Below are 22,767 nucleotides of genomic sequence, written 5' to 3'. Positions count from 1 at the left end.
CAAAAAAGCTTCAAAGGCAGAAATTAGCCTGTTTTTGCTAAACCAAAGTATGTTTTGGGTACAAAAAGTTCAAAGTTTCAGGTCAACGCGTCTCCAGCGGCGTGTAACCCCGCCCACCCGCACCTGCTGCTCTTTAACCAAACGGATTAGTCGGCCTTCACGTGAAATCCGGCACCCCCACCCCACTGGACGTCGACCCTTTCCAGACCACCCTTGACAAATAAGTGCCCGCTGTAAAAAGTCCATTAAGAAGATGTTGCGCTACATTAACGGCGGTTTTGCACTTCTCTTAGCTTTTTTAACGCCACAGGATTGAGTCTTGACCCCGCCCCCTTTGATGGGTGGTCTTCCCACTTTGGCGAGAGCCAAACGCGTAAAGTTTAGACGGGCGCTTCCTTTTAAAGTCTGTTTACGGACGCTTTTTTTTTTGACGTCTTCCAAAGAAGGCAAAAAAGAACGGACGTAGAGGGACGGGTGTTTTACGTCAACTGGATTCTAATTTTAGTCAGGCGACCAATCAGATCAGCGTTTTGACTGTCGGGTTTTGATTTGTTGGTAATGGAGGGAAATCGGAAGGAGGTTTTTGGCGGTTTTAGGACCTCCAAAATGGGACGTTTTTGAAGCGATAGGACAGTTTTTTAGAGGTTCTTTTGTTTGATTGGTCACCCAAATGTCATGTTTTGAATTTTTAACTCCGTGTTTCCCAATCAGTGCGCCCAGATTTGCCAAGAAAATATTGTATATTGTAAAAAAAAATCTAATAAAAGGAGATTAAAATTGGAATACTATGTAAAAAAAATGTTAAAAAGTTCAAATGTTAATAGGTTAAAATCATTTTGGTGTAATTTTTGGTGAAATGTGAATTGGAAGTTGCTTTTTAATTTTTGCTGACAGTCAATCTGTATAATTTTACGAGATTGAAGTAATATTAAGAGGGAAAGATGATGTCATATTACAAGATTTAGTAAGTCATGGTGTTTTTTATGTGTGGTGAAGCGCAAGATTTTTGGTTTCAAATTGGTAACATGGCACAAAAGTGCTTTTTGTTTAATATTAGTAGATTTAACTAATTTTCAGATAAAAAATGTTATTTTTTTGACATTTTTGAATGAATTTTTAGCGAAAATGTCAATTTTGTGAAAATTTCAATTTAAAATAGTTTTTGGGAGGCTTGATTTGATTCATATTTGATAAGAATGACTTTAAATTGTTAATTTTCAGACAGTGGCGGGCTTTGAAATTTTTGGTCAAAGTATAAAATGTGCTCTACAAAGTTTGGGTGGGGGGTGCTAGAGCAAAGATGTTGTCGGGCTGCCTCCAAATGTAAAAGGAGCGTACGTACCATGGCCAGAGGCAAGAACGGACGACCGGCGCTGTTTCTTTAAGGGATCGATGGATGAAAGTGTCAAAGTTGGCGAGCTAACGCCATTAGCGCTTCATGTCCTGCTTTGCTTTCCTCGCTAAATGGGCGGCGGCTAATCCATGAGTTGCGCTGTTACGAGTGAAAACTGCCACAAAAAATCCCAGAATGCCCTTTTCTAGTGCGTTACCAGTTTTCTACGAGGGTCCGTCTCGGGTCCCGACGTCCCCCAAGCGGGGGTTCAAACCCAGTCCTGAAGCGAGCGCTTGCAGTGCACCAAAAGCCTGGGCGCCCCTTTGCTCTGAAGCGTGTTGATGATGGCGTAAATTAATCCCAGGATGCATAGCACCAGAAGAAGGGGGATGGTCACCATCAGGATGTTCATGGTTCGATTCTGGCTTTCGTCCACCGTCAAAACCACGTCCACTTCGTTCGTGTCGTCTTCCTCTTGGCGCTTGTCCTCGTCCTCTTCTTCCTCTTCCCGGCCGGCCCCGCCTTCCTCGTCATCGTCCGTTTCTTCGTCGTCCTCACGTCCGGCGTCGGGTTCGAAAGGCGGGCGAGGGACGTCGGGGCGGTCCGTGTCGTCCACGTCACAGCCCATGAAGTCGCGTAAGATGGATTTGGGGTAGCCCGGCTCGCTCTTCATGCGGTGGTTGTCAAATTTCCAGTATTTGGAGCCCTTGTAGAAGTAGGTGTATGCTGGGGAGAAAGGGGCGGAGCAATTAGAACTGGGTTTTGATGTTCTCTGCTTAGATTAGTTTAGCATAAGGGTGTCAGACTCCGGTTGGTTCGCTGGCCACTTTAATGTCAACTTGGGTCAGAGGACCATTTTAGATAGAATATTTAGATTTTTTTTAATAAATGGATTAATGAACTGGATTCAAAGCCCTGAATATTCCATTTTTTATAGAACTAAAACAATGTATATTTTAGGTTTTTTGAAATATATTTTTAGATTTTACCAAATGATTTTTGAACTAAAATCACTGAAAATTTGGATTAAAACATGTCAATTGGTGATTTAAAAGGAGGTAAATAAGGGGAATTTAACCAGTTTAAGATATAATATTTAGATTTTTTTTTTAATTAATTGATCAAAAAACTGGATTAAAAGCCCTGAATATTCCATTTTTTTATAGATCTAAAATAAATATTTTTTTTTACATTTTACAAAATGATTTTTGCACTAAAAACGCAAAAAAGAATGGATAAAAAATGACAATGATTGATTTAAAATGGGGGAAATCGGGAAATGTAATAAACATCTATACTCTTCATTTTAAATTGACCCTAAAACAGAAAGTCGGCATCCATGATTGGTTTTCTGGGGCCGCTCAAAATGATACTTAGGGGCCAGATTTAGCCCCCGGGCCGCCACTTTGACAGTTTCTTCAGATCTATAAAAATGGACTATTTAGGGCTTTTAATTCAATTTTTAAAAATGAAAAATATCTAAATATTACATCCAAAATTGTCCGGTCCACATGAAATTGAGTTGACGTTGATGCGATCTGCAAACCAACCCGAGTTTGACACCCTAGCAAGTTTGGGCCAATCGGCACTCACCTCCATCGTCGCTTAGGAACGCCCCCTTGGGGGCGGAGGGCACAGACGACCCCCACACGCTAACCGGTTTGGGGTAGCCTCTGTCAGCCGACCGGGCCTGTTCGTTGAAACGCCAATACCTGCGAGCCAAGACGGAACACTTATCCACCACGCGGAACAACACAAAAAAAAAAACCCCGCTTTGGACGGGAATCAAAGCAGAAATGGAGCAAGTGCAGCCAACTAGTTTCTTTTTAACAACACGTGTGGAGCTTCAAAGAGCTGCAAAATGGACGCACTCCAGTAATTACCCAACAAGGGTTCATTAGCGGGAATTAAAGGGGTTGTCGGTCTGTTGGTCTGTCTTACCAGTCGCCCTGAAAGAGGTAGGTGTATCCCGAGGGCTCCCACCAGATGGCCGCGTCTACGCGGTCGTAGGGAATGTCGCGCCCGTAGTCCACCAGTTCTTGCGGGTATCCGTGTTCCAGGTTGGCTTCTCGGAAAAGCCAGAATCGGTTTTCTAGGGGAATAATACCCGAAGAAAAAAAATCACTTTTCAAGTCAAAAGTCAAAAGATAGGTGAACAGAGATGTGAAGGATTTGACACCAAGGAATTAAATTCATTTATTTTCAGGATTGCTTATTCTTGTGAGGGTCGCAGGGGGTGCTGGAGCCTATCCTAGCTGACTATGATCACCGGGAAGGGGAAAATTTGAATAAGTGGTTGGTCAATCACAAGTCAAAAGGAGACAAAGGACAACCAATCATAGCTAGGATTAGATTATTTAGAGCACAGGTGTCCAAGTGGCGGCCCGGGGGCCAAATCTGGCCCGCCGGATCATTTTGCGCGGCCCGGGAAAGTCAATCATGAGTACCGACTTTACATCAATAATTGTAATTTTTTCATCATTTTTTTTGTGTTTTTAGTTCAAAAATCATTCTGTAAAATCTAAAAATATATTTAAAAAAGAAAGCTAAAATAAGTTATGTAATAAAACTGAATATCTTGAGAAAAATTGGGTTGGTTTTGGGTTGGACGGGATTTTTTGGGGGAGGTTTTATTTCCCATCAAATTCAAGTGGACTAGCTTGAATTGGCCAGTTTTTTGTCCACTTTACGAGCATTCCACGTTTTTTTTCGACAACATACGTGATACAATACGATGGGCATGGTTACGACTTACAATTAACGAGCCTGACTGGAGTTCTTACCGTTTTATTGTTACCCAAACGGGGGGATTCCACCATTACGACCCCCATTTTTTGGCTTCAAATTCCCCTCCAAACGACGATGACATCAACCTTCAAATGGTTCCCGCCCCTAGTGGGCGGTTCTCACCATGGCAGACTCCTCCCCCTTCATTAAAGCCTCCCGCTTGGAATAGCGGTCGTTGGGTTGTAAAAAGACAAACGACTCTCCGGGACCGCTCGTATAAATAACGAGGCGCGCTAAGCTAGCTTGATGGCCAACGTATTCCACCAGAAGGGGAGGCGTGGTCTCCAGCTTTACAATCTGTTACACATTTCTCTCGGGGGTGCCGGAGTCTATCTCAGCTCAGACATTAAATCCATTTTGGGTCAATGACTTTTTTTTCATGGGGGTGCCGGAGCCTATCTCAGCTCAGATATCAAATCCATTTTGGGTCCATTAATTTTTTTCACGGGGGTGCCGGAGCCTATCTCAGGTTATGTATCAAATCAATTTCAGGTCCACATTTTTTTTTCACAGGGGTGCCGGCGCCTATCTCAGCTTAGACATCAAATTTATTTTGGGTCCATGACTTTTTTTTCATAGGGGTGCCGGAGCTCATCTCAACTCAGACATCAAATCCATTTTGGGTCCATGAATTTTTTCCACGGGGGTGCCGGAGCCTATCTCAGCTCAATATAAGGCAGGAGGCGGGGCCAGCAATCGCAGAGCACGAGGAGACAGATGTCCACCATTCACGCTAACGCTCAAAACTAGCTACAATTTTGCCTAAAGTTAGCTTAGCATGCACGTTTCTCGCCGACATACCTTTAAAAAAGACGAATCGTCCGTCGTGCCTCTCGTAGGCGGCGTCGATGTCGCCGGGCAGGCCTCGCCAAAAGTGCCCGATGGGCATGGGGTAGTTGTCCAGAACACGGTTCCGTCGCACCCTCCAGAACCAGCGCCCCTGTTTCAGACAGACCGCCAGGTTAAAATCAGGAAATGTAATATACATCTATACGCTTCATTTGAATTTGATCCTGAAACAGAAAGTCGGCACATCATTTAATTTCCCGGGCCACAAAAAATGATCCGGTGGACCACATTTGGCCCCCGGGCCGCCACTTTGACACCTAAAATTTGTGAGTGTGCGACCAGCTAGCCTAGCAAGCTTTTTTTGGGATGTGAGACGAAAGTGAAGTACAAGCATACTCCAGGGAGGAGGACCACCCTGGTATCGAACCCTCGATCCCAGAACTGCGAGGCGATGGCACTAAACACTACCACACCGCGCCGTTTCTGGACATCTTTTTTTAATTTTGGGGGGAAATAATTCGGTGGTACTTTGTGAATGAAAATAATGGTTGAAATTTTAAAATAAAGTAAAATGTACCTTAAAGACAAACATTTCTCCTCGAAGCATGGCCACCGTGTCAAAGTTCCCTTCGCAAATGTCGGGTCCGTAGTGGTCCGGTCTTTCGGTGGCCCTGGGCCGGTCCGGCTGGCGCGGAGGAGGAGGTGGCCGCGGCGGTTCTGGACGACGCGGCGTCGCCGTGGGCAGAGGCGGAGTCGGCCCGTTGTTGTCCGGCCCACCTGTGGACGACACAGAGGATTTGAGCCCTCGCCCCAACGTTACCCGGACGTTTTTTGACGTTCTCACCGTAGATCTGCTGGATTCCTCGTCGGTCGTCGTCGGGGAGCTGGAAGTTGTCCGTTTCCATCCACTGGTAGAAGGGCGCCATGATGGCTAGCGGGTTGTTGGAGTGCTCCAAGCCCAACGCGTGGCCCAGTTCGTGAATGGCCACCAGGAACAAGTCGTTGCCTGCGGGCACATTAGCAATTAGCGTAGCTAGCAAAGTTAGCAAAGCTAGCCAAAGTTAGTACAGTTGGCGCAGTTAACGCAGTTAGCGCAGTTAGCGCCATTAACACCATTAGCACTGTTAACGCCATTAGCGCCAGTTAGCGGAGTTAGTCGCCATTGGCTTTTGGGGGCCATCTTTGTTTTCCGACGGTTATACACGCATTATACTCCAATAAATACGGTATTCCTACAAAACGGTCTGATTTCAGTTTCGGCTCACGTGCCCATTTGCACAGTTAGCGCCGTTAGCCGGTGTTGGCTTTCGGGGGCCATCTTTGTTTTCCGACCGTTATTCATAGGTGCACATTATACTCCAATAAATACAGTATTTCTACAAAACGGCAAACGGAATCGGACCGAGACCACCGACAACCCGACGTGAGCCCGCCTTTGTCAAGCGCTGCCAAATTAGCCTCGAAGCGACATGAAAAGGTCATAAATTGTCTGATATGGAATGACGCTCCCCCTCTGGGAATGAAGGTGATTTTCATCTATGGAGATTTATGGCCTAAAAGCAAAAGGCATTCCACTTTATGAGACATGATAATGAACATGTGCTTTGATTCTACAAAGACTTTCGGGGGAGTCTGGAAACAATTGGACAATGACTCCCCGCATTCCGTCACCCGAAGACCACAACTGTGATGTCATCGGGACAAACCAGCGCCTAAAGGGATCGATTAAGGACAACTAATTGTAGCTAAGAACAAGTTAGAGTGCTAAATTAGCCTAGCATGCAAGTTTTTGGGAGGTGGTAGGGAACCGGACTACCCGAAGAAAACCCACACTAGACAATGTGTAACACAGACCACTAGGGATCGGATAAGGACGACCAATCGTAGCATAGGACAAGTTGGAATGCTAAATTAGCCTAGCATGCACGTTTTAGGAAGGTGGTAGGAAACCAGAGGACCCACAGAAAACCCACACAAGAGAATGTATAACACAAACCAATAGGAACTGGAAAAGGACAACCAACCATATCTTTGGACAAGTTAGAGTGCTAAATTAGCCTAGCATGCATGTTTTTGGGAGGTGGTAGGAAACCGGAGTACCCAGAGAAAACCCACACTAGAGGATCTATAACAAAAGCAATAGGTATTGGATAAAGACAACGAATCATAGCATGGGACAAGCTAATGTGCTAAATTAGCAATAGATTAATGTTTTTGGGAGATGGTAGGAAACCAGAGTACCCGGAGAAAACCCACACAGCGAATGTATAACACAAGCCAATATGGACTTGATAAGGACAACCAATCATAGCATAAGACAAGTTAGTATGCTAAATTAGCCTAGCATTTAGAGAGGTGGTAGTGAACCGGAGTACCCAGAGAAAACCCGCACTAGTGAATGTAAAACACAAGCCCCACCGACTACTACTACTACTACTACTACAAAATAGGCCATTCATTGAGAGTGCGGCTTATAGTGCGGCAAATACAATACAATAATAATATGTATTAAGAAGGACCAACCTTGCACGTTTTGATTCCCGATGGTCCACGGTTCGTCCGAGTCAAAATGAGTGTCGCCGCCCATACCGGGCCCGGGAAAGTAGGCGTGGGCCAGGAAACCGCCCTCGCCGTCGAATGGCGAGCTGTCGCCGTGGTAACCCGAGGCAAAGAACAGCACGATGTCGGGTTCCTTGCGCCGACCGTATTTGATCTCCTGGTACGGGATTTCGTCAAACGTCAGCGGCGTCACGCCCTCCCACACTTTGAACGCCTGCCGGATGGCCGTAAGCGAGTTGTACTCGCCGATCTTGGGGGTGTAGTTTTGAATGCTGAAAGGGGGCGGGGCAATAAAATGGCGGTCAGGTCACGGTCATTGAAGTCAAAGTCGTACTTCTCACCTGAATGTTAGATGGTTCTTGTTCCACTTGTGGCCAGTCAGGGCATAACGTTTGCGCCTCACGTTGGTCTTGATTTGACCTCCGAACTTGTCCGGGACGCCGCACCTGGGTCTTTTCATGGCGCTAAAACAACAATGTTTATTTTAGCTTTTTGAAAATATATTTTTAGATTTTGCAAAATGATTTTTGAACTAAAAGCACAGAAAAAATGGATTAAAAAAGGACAATTATTGATTTAAAAGGGGGGAAATCAGGAAATGTAATATACATCTTTACTCTTCATTTGAATTTGATCCTAAAACAGAAAGTTAGCACTCATGATTGACTTTCCCGGGCCACACAAAATGATGCAGCGGGCCAGATTTGGCCCATTGGCCGCCACTTTCACACATGTGCGCTAAACGACCCACCTGACGGTCGCAGAGTCCATTTGCCCGGTGACCTCCAGGCCGTAGAAGCGCTGCATGTCGCCGATGGCGTTGGCCAGGATCTGCGTGGAGCGCATGGTGGACATCTGCCCGCTGGCCGAGGGCAAGTAGCCGTACATCCTCAGCCACGCCTGCCGACACACAAAAATGGAACCGGCAACTTTAGACAATAGTTTTTTCAATGGTTCATATTAATGCAATAGGATTTTTTGTGAGCGTATACATAGCCGTATAGTGTTCATTCACCAAGTCTCTGGGTGCAATAATAGCATGAGATACACATTACGCACATATCAAGGTTGATATTTTAACCATCCACTGCACGATCAGCGTTAACAACTATTGGGACAGGCTAAAAGCTACAAACAAATCAAGGTTACTCACATTTGGCCAGTCAGAGCACATTTATAATTAATAAAGTATCTCAAAAATAGCACGTGACCAGTATTTTTCTTAAGATTTTTCCTTCAAAGTAACACCGTTGTACTCCCCAATTAAAACCATGACTATGAAAGTGAAAATTGTCCATCAGGGGTCGGCTTATACGTGAGAAATTGTCAAATTCAACCACTTTAAGGCCATTTTAAGGGTGTGGCTTATACACGAGTAAATACGATACATAATGTTGTAGTATATCTCAACCTAAAATGAATAACCACCTTAACTGGATTTGACTTTGTTATGTTTTTTAAATAAAGTTGCTTCCAAACCCAGCCATCCCGTGGCCCCGCCCCCTTCACTTCATGAGGATTTACAACCATTTGCGTGGGTTGTAAAAAAGCCCCGATTCCAGACGCTCATCTCTCCTGGTCGGAATAGCAAATGAGAATTGCGCGTTGGTCTATTAAATGTTCTTTTCAAAAAGTCCTTGATGGGACTTGCCAAAGTCGGCAAAATATACGGAGAGTTGTAAAAAACGTTAAAAAAAATGTGTGCGCTCAAATGTGTGTGTGTGTGTGTCCAGTACAATGTCAGCCAAGATACCAACACAGCTTTTTATTTTGAGGTTTTGGTTGGCTGCCATGGCTTCACCCGCTTAGCAACTTACCCTCCAAATGTCCCACAAGGGGGGAGGGGGGAGGAGGAGTAGGGGTAGGGGGGTTTGCCCCGACTCACCCTCCAAGTCCATGAATCCACAGAAATACGTCCATTCCGATTAATCGTTAGATTCAATGCGAACTATTTGGATTTGGCCATTTTCTTTGAATTGGTATCCCTAAATATTCATTTTTTTAATAGAACTAAAACATTGTTATTTTAGCTTTTTTAAAACATATTTTGAATGATTTTTGAACTAAAAACAAAAAAGAAATGATAAAAAATGACAATGATTGATTTAAAAAGGGGAAAATCAGGAAATTTAATATACAACTATATCTATCATTTGAATTTGATTCTAAAACAGAAAGTCGGCACTCAGGATTGACTTTCCCGGGCCGCACAAAATGATGCGACGGGCCACATTTGGCCCCCCGGGCCGCCACTTTGACACCAGTGATTTAGCGTGTTCGACCAGCTAGCCTAGCATGTTTTGGGGACAAGGGAGGAAACCAGAGTACCCGTAAAAAATCCACGCAAGCCCGGCGAGGACATAGAAACCAACCGGGGATTGAATCTTCAAACTCAGAACTGCGAGGCCACCGTGCTAACCACTTATCCACCTAGCTGCCCTATTTTTTTTAAATATTTTTTTCATTTTCTGAACCTGGAGTACCCAGACAAAACCCACACAAGCCCCGGGGAGAACATTGAAACTCCACACAGTGAGAACGGACCTGGGATCGAACCCAGAACCCTAAAAATAATGAGATGAAAATAATCCTTTGAAGGTGCCCCCCCTAACCCCACCTCAAATCCGATGTTCTTATTCGCCGCACGGTCGCCGCACAGACATCGCTATTTGTAAATGAGCGGGTGTTGGACGGCGTCCAGGACGGACGGGGAGCCTCGTAAAAGTCCCGCGCAACGCCATCCGTAACGCCGGAGTCCATTTGGCGGGCGCGCTAATGGATCCAGAAAGCAGTCCCAAGGGCGGACGTGACTCTTCAGGAATAATGACCAGGAACTCGAGCAAAAGAGAGACGGACTACGGCACCCCCCACGGTGACGAAGCAAGATGGAGGGCATCAGAAAAAAAATCAGGGGGCGCCTAATATGTCATCCAAACGCCAATTCAACACAATTTTCGAGTTTATTTGAGCAAGTATTGCACCTACCACTAGAGGGAGCTCTCATAACAATTGTGGGAGTTGCCCCATAGGTTTTGAGGACAACTGATTATGAGCGACTATTGCCCCTACCACTAGAGGGAGCACTGATGCCACTTATGGGGCTTTTACCATAGATTTTGATAACAACTAATAATTACAAAGAAAGGAAAAAAGTGATGATACAAAATTTGCTTCAAAAAAATCAATCGCACAAAATACCGTAGTATAATTAAAGCTTTGTGTGTGCCTAAAATGGTGCGTTCAAGGTCACTAGGAATTCAAAAACTCCAAAGTCCTTATCTTGTTTCTCGCTCGGCTTTTTTTTGCCTGAAATTTGCTCCCGCGCTAGTTTTTCAGCCCTAAACAAGGAGAGCCATTGTCTGTCTTCCGATGCCTCCTTGGCCTTACCCAGCATGCATCTGTACCGTGTGTATCCGATTGTCACATGCCGTCTCACTGCAAACTGATCCCGTTGTCTTCTTCCCACCATACGTTAGCTTTGAAAATAGTAAACTAATATGCCAAAGACGACGTAAATATACGTTCAGATGCATGTCAACATTGAATATTAACGTCTTAACGCAACCAAAATAACAAAATTATGAAATATGGCGAGGAAATGTCATCAGGAGATAACCCACACAAGCTTAGGAAGAACATGTCAACTCCACTTAGTGAGAATCCACCTGGGTTCGAACCCGGGACCCCAAAACTGCGAGGCCGGAATGGTATCCACTTACCCACCTGGCTAACTATTTGGATAGTTTATTATTTTTGTTAATATGTCATTAAATATGTTGGAAGAAATCTAAATTGGAGGTTTATAATCATTCTATTGGATTTAAATATATATTATACATTTTTAATAGTAATGTAAAGTTGTGCTGAGGCAGCAAAAATCAGTTTTGTGTTTTTTTTTTTTTTTGTAGCAACGTCGCACATAATTTGTCCAAACGTGCCCGGGCACATTAGTTGCTCATTTGCTAAAATGTGCTGACGAAGCAAAAAAAATGTGCCAGATTGCAAAATGGGATCATTTTCATGCAAAAACAAAAAAATGACATCATGTCAGTCAAATTGTTGTTTTGTATGAAATGACACTTTCACTTTTCTTCCATAAGTGGAACATTGAAATAATACATTTTGCGTCGCTAGCATGCTAGCCGATGATCACAAGTAGGAAAGTAGTAACGAGCAATGTTATTTATGCTCTGTTATTGGCTGCTACCTATTCAGCTTGTCAGCTGGGATAGGCTCCAGCACCCCCTGTGACTCTCACGAGGATAAAGTGGTTCAGAAAATAATCTTTGGGTAAAAAAAAATGTAAAAATTCATTTTTATAGTAAACTGTGCTAAAATAAATATTAAAAAAATATAATAAAATATGTTCATAGATCATCTGTGGGCACAAATGTGTAAGAAAAAATAGTAAAAATTATTATAATTATTATTAATTGTGATAGTAAATGGAGCAAAAATAAATATTAAATAAATATAATAAAACATGTTCATAGCTTATCTGTGGGCACAAATGAGTTAAAAGTAAAAATTATTGATACTATTATTATTATTATTATTATTTTCAATAGTAAACTGTGAACATAGATTAAGAATGAAAAGTATTTTTTCTACCCTGAGAAAGTTTTAGCTATCATTCTTAACCAAACTTGTATATACAGTCCACTTTAAACCGTATATATAGTGCCTTTTTATTTATGTATTTGTTCCTTAACAATGAACGATTAAAGATAAAGGAGTTATATTGGCTCTTATTATTGTTTTGTTCCTTAACAATGAACGATTTAAGAAAAATAAGTTGTTTTGGTTCTTACCTCCGAGTTGAAACCACCACCACCACCGTCCTCCTCCCGTTCCTCCTCTCGGGCTCCCGGTGCCCCGAACGCGGACACGCATAGCACCAGAAGGAGGCTCCGTCTCCACAACAATCTTGGGTTAAAACCTCTCATGGTCCGCTTGGATTGGCAATAACAATAAAAAAATGGCCTTTGGGGTCTTTATGGGGGAAAAAATATTTTAAAAAGACAAAAGAGACCCCCAAAAAGCGCCTAGGGGCTGCCGGGAAGAAGCTTCAGGTCAACGGGTGGTGGAGGTCCCTCCATGCCGGCTAAGTGGCAAGTGTTTCTCCTCGGTGGTGAATTTAAATAAAAAGTGCACTTTGTTCGTGAGGGTTCGCCACTTCCGCGTGTCGGGAAGTTAAGTGCACCTGAGAGGCCACTTGAGAAGAACGGAAGCGTGTTTTTAGCGAAGCGAGTCACAAAAGAAAGAGAGAGAAAAGAAAGGTGGCTCGCTTTAGTTCGGGGGGAGGAGGACGAGTGAGTGAGTGATGAGCTGCGCGTGAGAGCGTTTGCTAGTCAAGCTAGCGGAAGTGAGACCAAAAGGAGGACGGCCGGAAGCTAGGGCGTGGAGTGCTGATAAAGTAAAAGCAAATGAATTTCGATTAACATTACTTTTTTTCTTTCTTTAATGAAATACTGTTTATTAGTACTTTTTTATCGATTTATACTGTTTAGTTAGTCCTGGTTTGCTATTTTATTTTCTGTTCAAATATTTTTAAAAAATATGTTTGTTTTTAAATTGAAATGCAATCGAGAGTTTATTTTTCGTTGTTTAGTTTCTTTAGATTTTAAATGAAATTTGATGAGTAACTAATTGATGTGTTCTTTTTACACATATACATTTATATACATACATATAGGACACAGGTGTCAAAGTGGCGGCCCGGGGGCCAAATGTGGCCAGCCACAACATTCTGTGCGGCCCAAGAAAGTAAATGATGAGTGCCGACTTTCTGTTTAAGGATCAAATTCAAATGAAGAGTATAGATGTATATTAAATTTCCTCATTTTCACCCTTTTAAATCAATAATTATCATTTATGATCTATTTTTTTAGTTCAAAAATCATTTTGTAAAATCTACAAATATGTTTAAAAAAACTCAAATAGACATTGTTTCTTTTAGATCTATAAAAAAATGCAATATTCAGGGCTTTTAATCCAGTTATCTTAATCCATTTATAAACAAAAAATCTAAATATTCTCTCTAAAATGGTCCGGCCCACCTAAAATCAAGTTGACGTTAAAGCGGCCCGCAAACCACCCTTGAATTTCATATAAGATGACATCATTCAATTTTACTTTGAAAGACATGCCTTGTAATAGGTTTTATCCCGGGGGCTGGGGGCGGTGTGCCTAGACATCTATGACCTTTGTGTAAAAAGGGGGCGTGGTTATTAGCTGGAAACAAACACACAGTCTACAAATAGGACTGAAAAGCGCTGATAAGCCAAATGTGATTTGTTTCAAGTCTTCACACGTCATGTGTGACAATTCCTGTCCACACAAGTCAATAGACGTCTTGTAGAAGTACCTCGAGGTGGTCCGCTTTGGAGACCCTCACTTCCTCAAGTCATTTCCTTTGGCTCCGAGTGAGAAAGAAAGAGACGGCGGACATGTCGCTCTAATGGCGTTCTTATCTGGCATTTTGATCAGAGCCCACAGGAAGGAGCTTCCCCCGTAATTGCCGCCGCGTTCAAAGCATTATTAGCCTCTTATTTTGGAAGGCCGGCTCATAAAAAGACCTTTCAATGGTCCAGGATGTGTCCCCTTGTCTCCAAAAGTGATCGGAATTCCTCAAATTGATTTTCGCTGACGTGTGGGGTGTTTTTTGTGGCGGCGTGTCCCCGCAAGACGCGGGAAAGTTGGGGGAAGGTTGACTCCGAGCCCCGAGGGCCGGCCTGCCACCGCCGCACCTTTGCGTGGGTGCGTGCCAACTATTCCGCAAAAAAACTCAGCAAAATTCTGCTGAAACTTGCTGGTTGCGGCCCGCATTAATGTCAACTTGATTGACATGTGGGCCGGACCATTTTAGATAGAATATTTACATTTTTTTAAAATAAATGGATTAAAATAAATGGATTAAAAGCCCTGAATATTTTGTTTTTTATAGATCAAAAATAATGTTTATTTTAGATTTTTTTTATATATTTTTAGATTTTAGGGTGAACTAAAAACACTGAAAAAAATTGATTAAAAATGACAATTATTGATTTAAAAGGGAGAAAAATCAGTATATTGAATATACATCAGACCATTTTAGATATATTTAGATTTTTTTAAATAAATGGATTAAAATTAATGGATTAAAAGCCCTGAATATTTTGTTTTTTTATAGATAAAAAATAATGTTTATTTTAGATTTTTTAAATCTATTTTTAGATTTTACAAAATGATTTTTGAACTAAAAAAACTGAAAAAAATTGATAAACAAATTTAAATTATTGATTTAAAAAAGGGGGAAATTAGGAAATTGAATATACATCAGACCATTTTAGATATATTTAGATTTTTTTTAAATAAATGGATTAAAATAAATGGATTAAAATCCCTGAATATTCAGTTTTTTAATGATCTAAAACAATGTTTATTTTAGATTTTTTTTAAATATATTTTTAGATTTTACTAAAAGATTTTTGAACTAAAAACATTGAAAAAATTGATTAAAAATGACAATTATTGATTTAAAAGGGAGAAAAATCAGGAAATTGAATATACAACAGAGTATTTTAGAAAATTTTTAAATAAATTGATTAAAATAAATGGATTAAAAGCCCTGAATATTTTGTTTTTTTTATAGATCAAAAATAATGTTTATTTTAGATTTTTTTAAAATATATTTTTAGATTTTACAAAATAATTTTTGAACTAAAAACACAGAAAAAAATGCATTAAAAATGACAATTATTGATTTAAAAGGGAGAAAAATCAGGAAATTGAATATACATCAGACCATTTTAGATATATTTAGATTTTTGAAAGAAATGGATTAAAAGAAATGGATTAAAATCCCCTCGTTGTTTGTGCGTCAGCAACTTCCTCTTCTGATGTTGCAAGCTGATTTGCATTTTTTTTTTCTCTTGCCATTTTTCAACGTATTCTTTTGTCTCTTCCACTTTTTAGGATGAGGTTGGGTTTTTTAGCTTGCTGCTGCTGCTTGCCCCTTCTGGTCTTTGGGGAACCCGGAGAACCCTGCCGGAGACCCAGAGGGGACACCCCCGGATCCAGTCTGGAGGACAGCTGTAGGGTTTCTCATTACAAACAAGGTGGGTCGTTTTGGCTTTTATTTTTGGGGGTGTACACGTCCCAAAATGGTGCTTTAGAAGAAGAGTGTCAGACTTTTTTTTTTGCGAAACATGTCGCGAATGACGTACTGAAAAGTTCCCTTTTTTTGTCCTGCAAAGAACTGTCGGACGCCGAATGTTGCATGACGCATTTCAACGACGTCCTGGAAGAAGGGACGTCCAACTTTGATGTCAAGTGAGTACTTTTGCTCAACGGCAGCCCATAATCTCCTACCGTTTGACAAATGTGTCCCCGTCCAGACTGAGAACACCCAAAAAAAATACCAATAGCCGTCTTTCATGACTGTCAGGGTCCTCTATTGTTGCTGTAAACGGACCATTTTCTTGCTGTCCTTAATCTCCCCGTGGAAAAAAAGTTGCCCTTAGTGTCTTTTTGGATAAAAGTCGCTTTTAGTCCACTGTGGTTGAAAAAGTAAAAGCAGAAATTAGAATTTTGTACTATTGATGTTGTCGTAGTCCATTTCCTCCGTTGCCCTTAGTCTCCTTTTGGATAAAAAAGGTCTTTCAGTGCACTGTGGTTGAAAAAGTTAATGCAGAAATGACCATTTTGTGCTATTGTTGTTGCAGTATCCCATTTTTCTAGTTGCCCATAGTCTCCCCTTGGATAAAAGTCTGTTTAAATCCACTGTGGTTGAAAAAGTAAATGCAGAAATTGTAAATATTTACAAATGTTGTTGTAGTAGCCCATTTCCCTCAGTGCCCTTAGTCTCTTCTTGGATAAAATGTCTTTCATTGCACTCTGGATCAAAAAGTAAATTCAGAAATTAGAATTTTGGACTATTCTTGATGTCATAGTCCATTTCCTCCGTTGCCCTTAGTCTCCTTTTGGATAAAAAGGTCTTTCAGTGCACTGTGGCTGAAAAAGTTAATGCAGAAATGTCCATTTTCTGCATTTTTTGTTGCAGTATCCCATTTTGCTTGCTGCCCTTAGTCTCATCTTGGATAAAAGTCTCCTTAAATCCACCGTAGTTGAAAAAGTAAATGCAGAAATTGTAATTATTTACAATTGTTGTTGTCGTAGCCCATTTCCCTCAGTGCCCTTAGTCTCTTCTAGGATAAAAATGTCTTTCATTGCACTCTGGATCAAGAAGTAAAAGTGGAAATTAGAATTTTGTATTACTGTTGTTGCCGTAGACCATTTCACAAGTTGCCCTTAGTCTCCTCTTGGATAAAAATGTCTCCTTACTGTGGCAAAGTCCTACAAAGTAAATGAAGAGAATTCTCCTTCTCGCCAGAAGCAGTTTTTTTCTCTTGGTCTCCTTTTTTTTGTTGGTGTCCATAGTCTCCCTTTTAGTTTATCGTGGTGTCCATTTTTTTGTGCCCAGATCGATTTCCCGTCTGGAGAAGTCCTTGGAGCGAACGAGGGTCAACCAGACCACCGCCCTGTTTTTGGGTTACTTGATCGCCGTCCTCTTCAAACCAAAAAACACGGGTAGCCACGCCCTCCTCTCGCTGGGCCGCCGGGATTTCGGAGAAGGCGGGACCATCAACGACAGCGTGGTGGATGTGCGGGTGCCCGGGGACTTGGGCCACACCATTTTGGTCTGCCTAGTCCGCTACCCTACACTCGTTTGGGTACGAATTTTGCCTTTTTTGGGAAAATTATTAATGCGATCGACGGTACGTTGACCTAGTGTTTAGTGTGTTGGCCTCGCAGTTTTGCGGCCGTGGGTTTGATCCCTAGTAAGTCCTGACTGTTTTTTTTTTGCATGTTCGTTTGGGTACAGATTTTGCCTTTTTTCAATTGTGACTATTATTTATGAATGGTCGGCGGAACATGTGTTTAGTGCGTCAGCCTCGCAGTTCTGTGGTCGTGGGTTCGATCCCAGGTTGGTCCCAACTGTTTTTTGGCACATTTTTTTGCACTTTCGTTAGGGTACGGATTTGACAATTTTTCCATTTTTGACAATTATTTATAAACGATCAGCGGTACGTTGCAATAGTGTTTGATGCGTCGGTCTCGCAGTTCTGCAGTCGTAGGTTCGATCCCAAGTCAGTCTTAGCTGTTTTCTTTGCACTTTTTTTGCACGTTCGTTTGGGTATGGATTTTACCCTTTTTCAATTTTGACAATTATTTAAATACGATCGACGATTCGTTGGTATAGTGTTTAATGCGTCGGCCTCACAGTTTTCCGGTTGTGGGTTCGAGCCCGGGTTGGTCTTAACTGTTTTTTTGCACATTCGTTTGGGTACAGATTTAGCCCTTTTTCAATTTTTGACAATTATTTATAAACGATCGGTGGTACGTTGGACCAGTGTTTGGTGCGCCGGCCTCGCAGTTCTGCGGTCGTGGGTTCAATCCCGGATTAGTCCTCACTGTGTATTTTTTTAGCACATTTTGCCGGAAATCATTTTAAAGAGTACTGAAGTCTTTGAAATCAGACACAAGCGATCTCGGTTTTTGATGTTTGTGGTTACCTGGCATGGAAAAAAAATCTCGCAACAGGAAATGATCTTCACGCAGAAATGGAAACGTTCAAAAACCGTGTGCTAGATAGAAAAGGCCAACTATCTTAGCCCCATTGTCGATGATTGACGTCCAATCGTGAGGCTGCTGTGAATTTACATTTTTTGGATGGCAGTTAAAAACACTTCCTGTTTGTTTAGAGTTATTTTTTCGCATTTAAATGAGGACATACTTCCATTTTTTTGTCAATGTTTGTCATAAACGACGGCAGAATGAGTCCCGAGAACAACTGTACCAGAACCAGCTGCTCGGCGTGAGCGTGCCGGGGAAAAACCTAACGGGATTGGTCGACCGCGTCAACATCACCGTCCATCACGTCGCCGTCAACGTGAGTCCGAAAATTTGGGAAATTTTGTCACATGAACTTCATACCGTATTTTCACGACTATATGGCGCATCACATTTAAAGGCGCAGTGTCAGTTACGAGTGCTATTTCTGTATTTGACACACACACGCAGGACGCACCACAATTAAAGGCGCAAGACAAGCCCCAATTTTAGTATTGGTCCATATATAAGGCGCCCCGTATATTTTGAAGAAAATGTCAGACTTTTAAGTGCGCCTTATAGTCGTTAAAATACGGTACATCATTTTATTGCGGTGAACAGGAAAGCCGAATTCCCAAATGTGTCTTCTTGAACTTCTCTACAGAGGGTAAGTCATTTTTTTCTTATTATTATTATTCAAATTTATATTTGATGACCAATTAATGAAAGTTTAAAAATGGAATTGTGAAGTGTTATGAGGGCCCAGGTTGATAAAGTTCTACTTTATCGGTTTTAAATTCAACAAAACAACAAAAGCTCACTTGGAAAACCTGATGTCACAGGAAGTGACCCAAAAAAAAGGCACCAAATCAACAGGAAGTGATCAAAAAAGTACAAAATCAATTGATAGTGACAGGAATGCCCCCAAGATCAACAAGAAATTGAAAGATATCAAAAGGAAGTCAGCAGAAATATGCCCAAAGCAACAGGAAGTGACCTAATGTCACAGGAAGTTACCCAAAAAAGCTCAAAAATCAATTAATAGTGAGCAGGAATGCCATATTTCAAAATGTAAAAGTTCTGTTTTTGGTTTTTTTTTTGCAGCATTCAGTAGCGACGGCTGCCACACTATTTGGCAACGCGGACAAAGTCACGTGACCTGCTCATGTGACCACCTCACCTACTTTGGCATCCTCATCGTGCGTTCAAGCCGGATTTCCCACACCGACGACAACTGACGGGATGAGTGAAATCCAATTTTTTTTGTTTTGTTTTTGTTATTTTGTGACCTTGGCAGGTGTCCGCCGACCTCTCGGCGACCAACAGGGTGGCGCTGTCGTACGTCACCGTGATTGGTTGCAGCCTCTCGCTCGCCGCCCTCGCCATCACGCTGCTACTCTTCGCCGCGAGAAGGTATTTACATTATTTACATTAATATAGATAGATATATTTTTTAAATGTTACTCGTGTTACGCTTAAGACTTTTTCTCCCAGGCCCGCTTTTCAAAATAAAAGGGGCCAATGTGAAACCTTCCATTTTTGTTAGATTGACAATGGGAATCAGGCAAAAAACAAAAAAAAATAGTTTAGAGATATTATCAACTACATTTTTTCAACTTTAGCCTGGCTGATTTTCAAAATAAAAGGGGCCAACCTGAAACCTTCCATTTTGTTAATTAAATTGACAATGAAAATCAGGTTTAAAAAAATAGAAATTAGAAATATCTACATCATCTTAACTTTTAGCTAGCTAATGGAGCATTTAACTCTCTGGCTCCCCTAGTGGTAAATATGAGCATTGCCCCATTGATTTTGGCTCATCAGGTCCTTCTTGCAGGCAAATCCGCGAGGACGTGTCCATGAAGGTTCACGCCCACCTGGCGGTGGCGCTCATTTTACTCAACGCGCACTTCCTGGCCAGCCATAAGGTGGCGACAACGGGGACCGACAGGGTCTGCTTGTACGTGGCGTTGGCGCTGCACTACTCCCTGCTGGCCACCTTCAGCTGGATGGCGCTAGAGAGCTTCCACCTCTACCTGCTCTTGGTGCGCGTCTTCAACATCTACATCCCAAGATACATGCTCAAGTTGGGACTTCTGGGATGGAGTGAGTTTAATGCATTTCTTCGGAAAAGCTAAAGGTTCAAAAGTTAGAGTAGTGACCGATTTGACCTGAGGGGGCAGTAGTGAGTCATTAGGCCAAACAGACTGCAGGAAAATTCCATTGAATTGAATGTTTTTATTGTCATTCTACCAAAATACAATGAGATTTACAAAACAGTGTACATATAAATAAGTAGTTATTATATAAAATAAAAATTTACTCTGGTTGGTTCGGCGGCCGCTTTATTCAGTTTGTATAGATCTAAAAACAATGTTTATTTTAGCTTTTTTTAAAATCTATTTTTAGATTTTACAAAATGATTTTTTAACTAAAAACACAGAAAAATTGATTAAAAAATGACAATTATTTATTTAAAAAGGGGAAAAATCAGGAAATGTACTATATATATATATATATATATATATATATATATATATATATATATATATATATATATATATATATATATATATATATATATATATATATATATATATATATATATATATATATATATATATATATATATATATATCGGACGATTTTAGATAGAATATTCATATATTTTTTATAAATGGATTAAAACAACTGGATTGAAAGCCCCGAATATTCCGTTTTTATAGATCTAAAACTGTTTATTTTAGCTTTTTCTATATATATTTTTAGATTTTACAAAAAGTAGTAAAAGTGGTAAAAGTGCGGGTGTTGACCTTTGTGCTGCTTGTGCTCAGGCATGCCCGCCGTGGTGGTGTTGGTGGCGTTCCTGCTTCAGTCGGACGCTTATGGCCGGGTTACATTGGACGATAGCCCAATGTAAGCGCGCGAACGCAATTTGGAGTGTCGGCTCGCGGTTGACGGTGCGAACGCAGATGCTACCTGGCGGAAGGCACCCTGAAGAAGGTCAGCACCTTTGGCGTCTTCTGCGTGGTCTTCGCCTTCAACCTCGTCATGTTGATGGTCGCCGTTCAACGCTTGATCGGATTCACGCGCAGTAAACAGGTACGAATTATCGTCTAAAAATGGCTCCTTCCATTAGAAGATGGTGTGAAAGTGGCGGCCCGGCGGCCATATCTGGCCCGCCACATTATTTTGTGCGGCCCGGGAAAGTCAATCAGGACTTTCTGTTTTAGGATCAAATTAAATCTAAGAGTATTGATTTCTATTAAATTTCCTGATTTTCCCCCTTTAAATCAATCATTGTCATTTTTTAATCCATTTTTCTGTCTTTTTAGTACAAAAATAATTTTGTAAAAACTAAAAATATATAAAAATCAAGCTAAATATATATATTGTTTTAGATCTATAAAAAATGTATAATCATGGCTTTAAATCCAGTTCATTAATCCATTTATAATAAAAAAAAAAAAATTATAGCAAAAATGGTCCGATGTATATTAAATTTCCTAATTTTAAATCAATCATTGTCATTTTTTTCACTTTTTTCTTAGTTTTTAGTTCAAAAATCATTTTGTAAAATCTAAAAATAGATTTTATTTATTTTTTTTGCTTCAGTTTGGGGCGCCGGAGCGAGGGCAAGCCGGGCGGAATGTTTTGACGGTCCTGGGCCTGGCCACTTTGCTGGGCATCACCTGGGGTTTGGTCTTCTTCTCTTTCGGTCACCTGACCACGGGGGGCCTCTATCTCTTCTGCATCCTAAACCCTCTCCAAGGTGAGTATTCCAGCTAAATTGCAGCGACTCCTTCTGCCCATTTGTCCTCGTCTTCACAGGAGTCTTCATCTTCCTGTGGTTCGTCATGTCGTGGAGGAAGTCGGCACCCTCGGCGTACAGCAGTAAAACTCCCAGTGCCAGCGGCTGACAACATTTGCCTCCCTAATAAATCATATTCTGCCTATTTTCCAATAATTTTGAAGTACTACGTCAATGGAGGACAGATATTATGGCTGTAGTTAGCTAGGATTAGCTCCAGCACCCCCGCGAAGACAGTTAACGTACATCTGTGAAGCTTATGAAAAAAACTTGGTGGCAAAAGTTAACAATTTATAGATATTACAAAGTAAATACTCCATCGATAACGTCATGACGATCGAATGGCACTGACACAAAATGGCCGACAAGTGATAGCGGTTGTCTCACAGAACACTTACATATCTTGCGCCGGTTTAGTGTCTTCCAAATAATCGTTCTAAACCCACCACGCTTTTGTCGTAACAAGATTAAAACATTCGTTAAACATTCGCGTTTTGCTAAAATAAAAAAAGAAAAGCTTCGCTGTTTTATTTTGGATTGACGTAGCTCGTTTTAACTAACCTTGCTAGTGGCTAACTACGAAAGGCATGGGCTAGCATCACATGGTGGTAGTACCGTTAACTCATTGTAATTAGTTTAGTAACCAAGTCAAATAGTTTGACCGACCTTTTGAGGTAGCTTTCTTTACTGCATTTGAGATGACGTACGTCGATTTATCGTCCGGGGAAGATTTATCAAACATTTTCTGAAGTATTCAAACAAGCGCGTCTGCTCCAGTGGTACTCACGTGTCGTGGCCTGATGACGTGGTATCGTCATCTCCGGGCGACCAAATCAACAGAAGTACTGTGTGGGGCATTTAAAGCTGAGTTTGGCGGTGCCACTTGTCGGCCATT

At 41.4% G+C, this 22,767-nt stretch overlaps 2 protein-coding genes across 3 annotated transcripts; one reads left to right on the top strand and one right to left on the bottom strand.

Annotated features, from left to right (window-relative positions):
* Positions 1 to 640: 640 nt before the first annotated feature.
* On the bottom strand, positions 641 to 22,662 carry mmp15b (matrix metallopeptidase 15b). 2 transcript variants are annotated; one of them, XM_077713113.1, is made up of 10 exons: positions 22,539 to 22,662; positions 8,220 to 8,368; positions 7,810 to 7,932; positions 7,433 to 7,740; positions 5,754 to 5,915; positions 5,487 to 5,686; positions 4,922 to 5,060; positions 3,275 to 3,425; positions 2,927 to 3,045; positions 641 to 2,059 (listed from the first exon to the last, which is right to left on the bottom strand). In XM_077713113.1, the coding sequence occupies exons 2-10, from the start codon at positions 8,354 to 8,356 to the stop codon at positions 1,602 to 1,604; spliced, it is 1,797 nt and encodes a 598-aa protein (XP_077569239.1). In that variant the 5' UTR covers positions 8,357 to 8,368; positions 22,539 to 22,662; the 3' UTR covers positions 641 to 1,601. The 2 variants fall into 2 exon arrangements, with proteins under 2 accessions (XP_077569239.1, XP_077569238.1); XM_077713112.1 differs by lacking the exon at positions 22,539 to 22,662 and adding an exon at positions 12,280 to 12,796.
* On the top strand, positions 15,410 to 21,981 carry LOC144194705 (adhesion G-protein coupled receptor G2). Its single transcript, XM_077713930.1, has 12 exons — positions 15,410 to 15,567; positions 15,706 to 15,781; positions 16,932 to 17,181; positions 18,285 to 18,401; positions 18,683 to 18,728; positions 19,166 to 19,260; positions 19,359 to 19,474; positions 19,899 to 20,167; positions 20,896 to 20,977; positions 21,034 to 21,163; positions 21,677 to 21,833; positions 21,893 to 21,981. Exons 1-12 carry the CDS (start codon positions 15,426 to 15,428, stop codon positions 21,979 to 21,981), a joined length of 1,569 nt encoding a protein of 522 aa, XP_077570056.1. The 5' UTR covers positions 15,410 to 15,425.
* Positions 22,663 to 22,767: the final 105 nt, after the last annotated feature.

Source organism: Stigmatopora nigra, chromosome 3, assembly GCF_051989575.1.
Source record: "Stigmatopora nigra isolate UIUO_SnigA chromosome 3, RoL_Snig_1.1, whole genome shotgun sequence".
Classification (NCBI taxonomy): Eukaryota; Metazoa; Chordata; class Actinopteri; order Syngnathiformes; family Syngnathidae; genus Stigmatopora; species Stigmatopora nigra.
This window is presented reverse-complemented; position numbering and strand designations above follow the sequence as displayed.